Source organism: Periophthalmus magnuspinnatus, chromosome 20 (assembly GCF_009829125.3).
Source record: "Periophthalmus magnuspinnatus isolate fPerMag1 chromosome 20, fPerMag1.2.pri, whole genome shotgun sequence".
In the NCBI taxonomy this organism is placed as follows: Eukaryota; Metazoa; Chordata; class Actinopteri; order Gobiiformes; family Gobiidae; genus Periophthalmus; species Periophthalmus magnuspinnatus.
Genome location: NC_047145.1, coordinates 14,251,882 through 14,261,434, shown reverse-complemented (window position 1 = coordinate 14,261,434; position 9,553 = coordinate 14,251,882). Strand labels below are relative to the sequence as shown.

Genomic DNA, 9,553 nt, shown 5'->3' with positions numbered 1-9,553 from the left:
CAAACAGACGCGTTCGCCTTGGTTTCATCACAATGCGCATGCGTATTCTGGATTTACTGTCATGGCGGCGTCATTACAGCAATATGAGCTTGTTTTTAGCATTTAACGAACGTATTAAAGAACTAGCACGTTTTTTACTATGCACACTGAAAAGGTAGCTATTGATTTACTTTATTTATTTGTCAAAAGCGAGCGAAAAGAAAACTATTCTGTTTACATTAGTTTTCGTAGTCCATGGACGTTGTCTTAACATTACTAGTGCGACTTACTGGTTGCTATTTACCCTCTCTAGAAAAGATCCAAGGAGGACACGTGGAAAGCAGCAGATCTCAAAAGATACATTGCAGTAAGTTATCGGGATTTGAACGAAGAAAAACTAGAAACATGTAATGTAATTTTGAATGTCATCTTTATTTGATTTCTTTTGCAGGAAGGGAGCCACGAAGATGGTAGACGAGGAGATCGTGGGGAATCTTTAGAGAAACACTATAAGGAGTCCAGAAGGGAGAGAGATAAACATAGGGAGTACTATACTGGAGGCAGAGTAGATGCTGATGAGATGTACAGACATGTTGAAAGAAGAAAAGAGGGCTCACAAGACAGGAGAGACGATAGAGAAAGGAACCGAATAGAGGAGAGGCTTATGGAAAAGGAGAGGAGGAGAGAACGAGACACAGTAGATATGAACTCTGGTGAACACATTAAAAAAACTGACAGGAGGAGGAGGGATCGAGAGGAAACACAGGAAAGAGAGAGAGATCGTCAACGCCAAAGAGAAAAGGATAAGGTAAGAGACAAGTACACAGATGAAGAGAGGGTGAGAAGGAGGCAGGAAAGAGAGAAAGAAGTAAGAAGAGAAGAAGGAGACCGGGAATACAAACATTACAGAGACCGACGTAGTCATGAGAGTATTGACAAAGGTGGGTCTGAATACACTGATAAATATAACAGGGAGCGAAGAGAACGGCATAGAGAAAGAGAAAGACAGGGAGAGGAATATGGAATCAGCAGGAGTGAAAAAGAGAGGAGAGAAAGGCATGCAGAGAGAAAGCAGTCTGAACACAAAGAAGGAAAAGGTATGTGTGCTATTCATTTGTTTACGGTAGTCATGGCAACATTTGTAATCGATTTATTTTCATAGACTATCAAGATGATCGTCGAAAAGACAAACATGACAGAGAGAGAAGACACAAAGAACAAAGACATCATGTAATTTTGTTCCATTATTGCTTTGTAAATATTTCTATTGGTTTATAATATAAACCTGTTTTCTGTGTTAAGGATGAGAAGCAGAAGCACCACAGTGAATCCAGAGAGCATCGAGATCGGAAGAGAACAGAGGAAGAGGTCAGGCATCACCGCAGTGACAGAGAGGCAGAAGGGGACAAACACACAGAGAGAAGACATAAAGAGGAGAAAGACCCCAAGGAACACTTTAAAGAGAGAACACAAGAGATGGACAAAGAATTACAGCAAACCAACTCAAGCCACACACAGAAAGCTGAAGAAACAAAGGTTGGTCTGGAAACTACCTCTCTTATCTACAGATTTATATTTTATTATATTTCTGCACACAAGAATGTCAATAATATTTAACAATCTTTTTTTTTTTTTTTTATCAAATGTTGATCAAAAGGCAATGTGATTAAAAGAGAGGTTTGATGCCACCTACTGTTCAAAATCCTTATTACATTTACTTAACTGGTTTACATTTGAATGATCACAAACTAAAACAGCAATGAAAGTGTTTTTCTTATACTTTTTTAATACTACATTTTACAGATTGTTAATGAAAAAGAGACGGAACAGGAATATGAAGATGACTTTGAGGTGATAACAACCTTTTATATTTTTATCAGTTTATTTGTCCTTTGTTGTATTTTATTGTACATAACCTACTATCATGTACTCACAATGCATGCTCATACTTTTCATTTTCAAGAAAGCGGTGAGTAACCTGTTATGTCATTTCACTTTGAAGTCTGGTTTTAAAAAATGTTCTGTCATTTTTTGTTGTGTTATGTTGCCCTTTTTTGCCTCTAATATTTTCAACAATTCACAGGAATATGAGGATGATTTTGAAGAATTAGATGAAAGTGATAATGAAGATGGGGAGAAAGAAGAATTAGTGGAACATAAAGAAGAACTTTCACTAGAGAAAAGAGAAGAGATAAAGGCCATTCAGAGAGCTATGGATGAAGAAAACAAAAAGGTTGGAGCCCTTTCCAGACAGAATACCACAGAAATCAAAGAAGAAAGACCTAAATGGTCCAGAGGTAATTAACACATACATTCACTTTTGGTTTGATACATTCTGTACTGTAATGTAATAATTTTCTGTCTGCGTTGCGATAGTCAGTATCTTATTGATAAGGATTGTTCTACGTATTTCTCAGAATCAGAGACAACCGAAAGTCAAACACCCCAACGTGGAAAATTTATGGATTTTGTAGCAGCCAAACAACGAGAAGTAAACAAAAAGGTTGCCTCCAAACAAAAGTAGGTGAAAATGTCAACTAAAACAAATAGTTCACCGCGCCTTTGTGCTTCTTTTTATTTATTTAACTTTTTCTTTCCTACCCACAGGAAACGCAGCGCAGAGTTACTCCGACTGATTGATTTGGATTTCACTTTGACGTCTTCCCTCTTGGATTTACCTCCAGTGAATGAATATGAAATGTACATAAGAAGCTTTGGAACAGCAAATACCAAGCAGGTACAATAGGTTTAAATTAACACAAAAATAAACACCATAATCTAACTAAAACAATAATTGATAAATAAAAAATACTTTTAGGCTTATGTTCAGTGTAATGAAGATAATGCAGACCGAGATATCCAGACAGAGGAAATAGAGCTGACAGAAAAATGGACTCAGCATCCTCCAGAGCACAGTGGAGCTTGTGGAGGTGAGAATCTATTTTTGTATGATTTTGATTTCGGTATTTATATATTATCGCTTTTTTCAGATCCAAACATTTCTCCTAAAACAAGAGACGGACCCCTCAACGAACTGAATATTGATTCCAAACGGCTGACAACATTTTTACAATCTGCTTCACAGGTTACATTTCTTATCATGCTGTATTATTACTGTTGTTGTACCCCCAATTACCAAATTTCTTTTGTGTCATTAAGGTTTTGATTGTCTTGTTAGAAGAAGATGAAGCTGAGAGAAATTCCCTCAGAAAGTTGAGGACTCAAACAGATGATCTATCTTTCAGTGATGGAGGTTTACAGCTCAATACAAACTTACCTTTTCTTCAAGGTACCAGAACATCTACGATATATTTTATAGCCTTATTCTACCCAAAAAACACTGAAAGGAAATTAAGGATGTTTTATTTTTTTACTTTTAGGTCATCACATAAGCCTGATTCATTTTTCTGAAGTCCAAAAACATACCATGATATCTGTTCATACTTCAACAACTAAACCAAGTGCAGTGCTTTTAGGTAACCATACTCTCATCTGCATATGGAATATTTGGGAGCCATCAAGACCACAGAAGATTCTTTTGTATGAATCTGAGGTATTTCTCTCATACTGCCTGCCTGTAATATATTGTATCTGAGTTGTGTTGTGAACTGAAATGTGACCCTTGCATTTTATCCAGGTGCAGTGTTGTTGCTTTAGTCCTGGGAAGGCCACTCTAGTATTTGCAGGTACCACAGTGGGCTCTGTGGTGCTGTGGGACCTGAGGGAACACACAAGCAACCATTACCAAATGACCATTGGAGATGATGAGTGGACCTTCAGGCACCCTTCCTTTTCCACTGGTTTGTCACAATTTTCTACAAAGAAATAATACATTTTTTATGACTTACTAAAGACACTGCATTTAATTCAATAATGTGCCTGTAATGTTGGATTTGCAAACCAGAATTGATTACACAGTTTCTGTAGCCTTTCCCCCCATTTATTGCCCCTGTATTTGATGTCAGAATCTCAAAAGAAAGAAATATATCGTTTATGATTTATTATTGCCTGAGTATTGTCAGGTTCCAGTTCAGAGGCCATGCCATTATGTAATTGCCATGCTAATTTAGTGTTTGCTGATATCTGTGTTGTCATCACAGACGCAGTCATGTCAGCCTCAGGACATTTCTCAACTGTTATGTCTGTCGAGGTGGTGCCCTCTGCTGTAGCAAGAGGGCAAAGGTCAGAGGTTTCCCTCTTAGCACCTAAGGAAGGTATGGGGTAAAGCATGTGCTACACAATGTATCAGATCTCTCTTTACTCAGAACTATTTTATTTCAGAAGCAACTGGATTGTCATTTCAACTGGCCTCTCTTGATGAAAGTGGTATTTTAAATTTCTGGGTGAGTTGTGAAATTTATATTGATATAAACACTTTTTCTAATGAGTTATTAACAATTTATAACTATTTAATAACATTTCTTTTAATTAGGTGGTGGTGGAACTTCCTAAAACTAATGTGGCAGGCTCCCCAACTGATTTAGGTAGCCAGTTGCATATTTTTTTTCTGTAAAGATACATTACTAATCTTTCACATACATATGAGCCATGGTTTCTAATTTTTTGCTGTGCAGGATTGAGACCAGGGGGTAAAGTCAAGCTCCTTCACAGCTCCACTCTCTCAGTTGTTGACAGGTAAGAAAGAGAAGTAGTTTGTACTGACCATTCATCAGTGCCATCTACTTGGCCCAAAATACTACTCCATATTATAGCCGAGTGGAACACAGCTGCTGTGATGTGGCTATCTGATCTTGTTTGTGATGCACTCTAGGCAGTTGTTGTAGTGTCACTTCTCATGCTGGAAGAAAATCTGTGCTATTTTTTTCCCCGTGTGAATGTGATAGAGTCATATTCCATACACAGTTTGTTTTCGGCTAGGCATGTGGCAGCTTCTGACCTATGAACTGCTTTGTGTTTTCCATATTCTGCGTCTGTCTGGTCTCAGAATGTTACACAGAGCAAAGAAGTCAGCACACCTGCAGATGCTCCGGTTAAAATTTCTCCCGACAGACTCAAATCATTTCTTCATTGGCACTAATATGGTAAATTGATGGACATGTTGTACACTATCGAGGACAACTACTTGATTTGAAATTTTCCATTTAATTATTTTACAGGGTACTGTCCATCATGGCACAAGTCATGGTTTAAAAGCTTTGCCTAAGTTCTACAGAGATCTGGAGGGCAATGAGAAACCTGTTGATATCAACTCGATTAGCTTTTCACCCTTCAGACAAGATTTATTCTTGGTAATTAGTCTGATTATATACTATAAAATGTCCATTAGGTTGTTTTTTTCAAGTGACATACTTTGTGCCTCATAGGTGGGCTGTGGGGATGGCTGCATCAGGTTGCATTCTGTTAGCCAAGAAAAGCCCTTGATTGAGTGGAGGGATGGCTGTGCAGGACAGTCAGTGGTCTCTGTGCAGTGGTCTCAAACCAGGCCTGCCGTTTTCAGTGTACTTGATTCAGCTTCAAACATCTACCTTTGGGATCTGCTGAAAAATGAGACAAAGCCTGTGATCACTGAAGGGATGGGAAAAGACAGGTGACATAAATGTATACATCAATTCAATTTTTCACTTTGTGCTTTCATTTAATACTGTAACTGATTTTGTTTACAGAGTGACAGCCATGGCTTTGTTTGGAGACTCAGAACAACGAAACACATACTCAGGAGTAGCACTCGCACATGAGTCAGGGAAAATACAAATACAGTATTTCACAAGCAATCTTACAGTGTCTAGTCTTTCAGAAGTAGAAAAGTTAACCAGTTTGATAGAAGCTATCTAAAATATGTGTTTACAATAATATTGTATATGTTAATGTTTGTCAGTTTAATTCAATTCAGTTTATTTTTTATAAAGCTCAAAGTCACAACAGCAGTTGCTTAGAAAATCAAACAGACATTGGTCAATAACAGACAAGCACATCCTCTGTCATTTATGCTTTGTACCAGTCCTCTACAATTAGGCCTTTTTCTTTTGTCTTTGTCTCTGTGCCTTTTCATGCACATTTCCCGTTATAAAGTTGGTGAGAAATAGGTAATATTATAGTAAACACAAACTGTCACATTTCACGGTAAACTGATGGATGTAACCTACATCTGTAAAGTTATTGTAAATATGACAAAATGAATGTAAATAGCCTAATAGCTGTAGGCTATATTTGTATAAAATTACAATTAAAGTTTGTACATTACAATTACAATTAGCAGTTTGTACACCTTGTCCATTCTAATATATTTAGATTTTGACAATAATGCATAACAAAAAACAGTATACGCAAATAAATGAATTTAGTCTTTGGATCCATTCCATTCACCCTTGACACAGGATCCTTGACACATTTGTGCCGTGGTTTTGAGCCTCTGTTACTTGGTTACGGTTGTCCAGTGTTAAAGAAAGATCTCTGCTCTGATTGAGGTGCCTTACAAACTAAACTTGAACCGAGCTTTGCACAGGACATTTTGGACATTAGTGGTTAGTCGTGACAAACAGGTACGTGACTGGCCCCTTGGTTCTTTCAGTTTGCAATACGTTCGTTAAAGCTACATTTCTCAGCAGAAATTAAAAAAGGATTGCGATAAAGCGCTTGTAAGGTTAACAAAATGGTGGCCACAGGTGAGCAAAGTAGAGGCACAGCACCGGTGCTCCCAAGTGTCCGCCATGCACTGTTTAAAAGCCATGGGACTAGTTTCTTCAACAAAACTGCACAGGAGGACTGGAGCATACAGCAGGTGGGTACACTGCCACTGTACCTGTATGTATGCATGCATGGTATTGCGTGGATGTTTAATAATATCTATAAAATGCTGGATATTTTGTTTCTAGGACGATGCAGGTCTTAATGACACTCTGAAGTCAGATCTAGCCTGTCTCTTAGAAGGAACAATAAAATGCATCAAACCAAAGCCTCCTAGTACAAAGGAAACCAGGAAAGAGGCCTTTGCTCGATATATGAAAATAATATACAGATTTCCTCATGATGTTAAGGTATTAAGTTTTATTGTTTATTCTATTCAATACATTTTGGATCGTTCTGTCTCAGTTTTTTTCCCCCTGCAGGTGGACATTGATGAGGATTCTGATGAAATTGCATTTGAGCCAGAGTTTAATGTGATCACACCATATATTCCTCCTGTAGTTGAAGATGCTCTCCCAGCACCTACAATAATTTCAGTTGTTAAACCAAAGACAAAGAAACAACGGGTAAAATTCTGTTTTGTTTTTGTTTTTCTACTCACTTTAATACATTTTGTGTTTGTTTTTGAACCACAGAAGAAAAAGTTTGTTGCTGTGGAAGAAGACTCAGAAGAAGAGCCAGAGCCAGTTACCCGTGAAAAGCCTTTAGTAGTGAAAGAGGTGACTCCACATATATATGAGATGTCCTCCCTGGCCAAGTTTGACACTTTTTTACCTCTTATAGGAGATTGTTCTTCCAAGAATCCCATTACCGCCTCGACCACCTCAACCCCCTCAACCCAAGCCTGCACAAAAACCTTTTGCTGTGCCTCCACGGGTCCCTTCTCCAGCGCTTCCATCGTTCCTCCAAGAATTTCTTAACAAAGAGTGGTTTAAGCAGCTCTATCCCGATAAGAAGGTACATCATGCGCCTAGTATAACTATCTTCACTATTTAATACAATGCAGTCATGTCCTTATCCATCTTTACTTTTCTTTGTGTAGAACATCCCTATCAACCTAAGTCCTGATTCATTTAGCCTACAACTGGTTGAGTACTTATGCACATGCAAAGCTCCATTTAAGCCTGAGATTCTGTCAGTATTGGAAACACTGCACAGACAGAAACTCTTGCAAAATGAAGATCAGCTTTACCAAAAACTCCTTGACACAGTGCCAAAAATGGTTACACCTAACATGGTATGGTAGCAGTCATTAATGAGGCATAACATTATGACCACTGACAAAGAGAATAAGTGTCTTGCCCAAGGCCACAAAAACAGTATTAACTAGCCAGGACAGGGTTCAAACCAATGCACCAGTTATGCACCTCAGCACAAGGATGTAAACATGAAAACTAATTTCAAGGATTTGCTTTAAAGGTGCACCATGTAACTTTTACAAAAATACTTTGTAAACATACATTCTTACTGGGAGCGAGGTTGCCTCTCCACAGATCTGACCTGCAGGATATACGTAGATATGTTTAATGCCACACTGTGAAATATTACAGGCAACACAATAACATTTTTATGGAGAGCAGCAGGTTTAGTTAATGTTGTTAAGTGCTTTGTAAATAAATGGTTCACAAATTGTATGGAGATGGGGAGCAGTGGTCATATTGCTATGGGTTTTTGATCAAAAACACAGTGTTCTTGTCTTATAATAAAATGTTGTCACCCAGGGTGCCGGTGAACAGAATATGCTTGGTCAACTGTTGAATTTCTTGATGTATCTGAAATCTGTAAACAATGAGCTAGTGAAAACTCTTCTGACGCTCATAGCCTATAAAGAGCTGGGCATAAGGTTAGTATTAGTAGTGTTCACCATGTGCATGATATAGTAGCTATTTCATCATTCATTCCTTGTTTATTATCTGTAGAGAGAGAATGCTACGTATGCTGAAATCTTTAGGTGTGAATGAAGCTGAGGAGTGGTTGTGGCCAGAGTTGGAGACGTGGGAGTCAGAGCTTCTTAGCAAGTCCAACATATGGAAAAGTCTTTATAACTTTGCAGACTGCTGGCTAAATTTGTGGGCCACCAAATATAAAGTAGGCACCACTTGAATTTCTATAATTTTTAACATTTATCAAATAACTATATATACAGTATGAATATAGTCGTAAGAGACTGGGCATGATACAAGATCAGTGAGGCTAACTGAAAGCCTCACTGAAAGCTGACACTTATAAATGAGCTAATGTCTTCCAGTGACCTGAACAGGAATACATTTATAAGTGTTGTTGAGCGGTCTATATATGGCTGATTCCTCTTGGCATTCTCCTTCATCGTTCTAGGATCATATCAGGGATCTGTTCCTCAGGAGTACAAAAGAATGGACGCCACCATTATTTACGGCTGTGGATATTGTCAATTACTTCTGCTCTGTACGAAAAGAGCAGTATCTTAAAGCCAAACAAGCTGCACCAAGGATCAATAACACAGTGCTTTTGCCACATGACTGGTATTACTGATACTGGAATTATGCCGTATTATATGTATGTTTTTATTTTCTTTTGTCAATTTCGATGTTTTGTTTTCAGTGTATCTGGTGCAATCCAGCGTCTTGGGGAAACTTATAGTATGGCAAGAACACGGAAACCCTCAAGTACGCATTTAACCTTCTCTGGAAAATCAGTTGTTTTAGTCAGAATATTTTTACATTATATAATAACATCTTTACTCATTTTCATTTTATTTACTAGACCTAATTCTCCCTCCTCTTCGAGACCGCCCATTCCTATTGGATTTCCCAAACTATATCTCTTTGCCATTGCCTCATATTAAGCTTTCTCCCTTTTACTTAGACTCAGAGAAGGATCATCTGAAATTTTTAGATCATCGTTACTACATTCTGGAGAAGTCACATGTGGGATACTACAGATGAATTCA

At 38.0% G+C, this 9,553-nt stretch overlaps 2 protein-coding genes across 4 annotated transcripts; both read left to right on the top strand.

Moving 5' to 3' along the window:
* Window positions 1-55: 55 nt before the first annotated feature.
* On the top strand, window positions 56-5,818 carry dync2i1 (dynein 2 intermediate chain 1). 3 transcript variants are annotated; one of them, XM_055229985.1, is made up of 22 exons: window positions 56-154; window positions 293-346; window positions 431-1,076; window positions 1,142-1,209; window positions 1,282-1,515; window positions 1,783-1,830; window positions 2,063-2,276; window positions 2,397-2,499; window positions 2,587-2,716; window positions 2,798-2,909; window positions 2,970-3,064; window positions 3,139-3,268; window positions 3,360-3,532; window positions 3,617-3,779; window positions 4,080-4,193; window positions 4,261-4,322; window positions 4,412-4,463; window positions 4,554-4,614; window positions 4,925-5,021; window positions 5,097-5,228; window positions 5,304-5,527; window positions 5,604-5,818. In XM_055229985.1, the coding sequence occupies exons 1-22, from the start codon at window positions 140-142 to the stop codon at window positions 5,770-5,772; spliced, it is 3,096 nt and encodes a 1,031-aa protein (XP_055085960.1). In that variant the 5' UTR covers window positions 56-139; the 3' UTR covers window positions 5,773-5,818. The 3 variants fall into 3 exon arrangements, with proteins under 3 accessions (XP_055085960.1, XP_055085959.1, XP_055085958.1); XM_055229984.1 differs by having other exon boundaries at window positions 2,798-3,064; window positions 4,264-4,322; XM_055229983.1 differs by having other exon boundaries at window positions 2,798-3,064.
* Window positions 5,819-6,589: 771 nt separating this feature from the next.
* On the top strand, window positions 6,590-9,548 carry wdr97 (WD repeat domain 97). Its single transcript, XM_055230286.1, has 10 exons — window positions 6,590-6,718; window positions 7,047-7,190; window positions 7,260-7,343; window positions 7,408-7,581; window positions 7,667-7,861; window positions 8,346-8,467; window positions 8,544-8,712; window positions 8,959-9,125; window positions 9,205-9,269; window positions 9,367-9,548. The coding sequence occupies exons 1-10, from the start codon at window positions 6,590-6,592 to the stop codon at window positions 9,546-9,548; spliced, it is 1,431 nt and encodes a 476-aa protein (XP_055086261.1).
* Window positions 9,549-9,553: the final 5 nt, after the last annotated feature.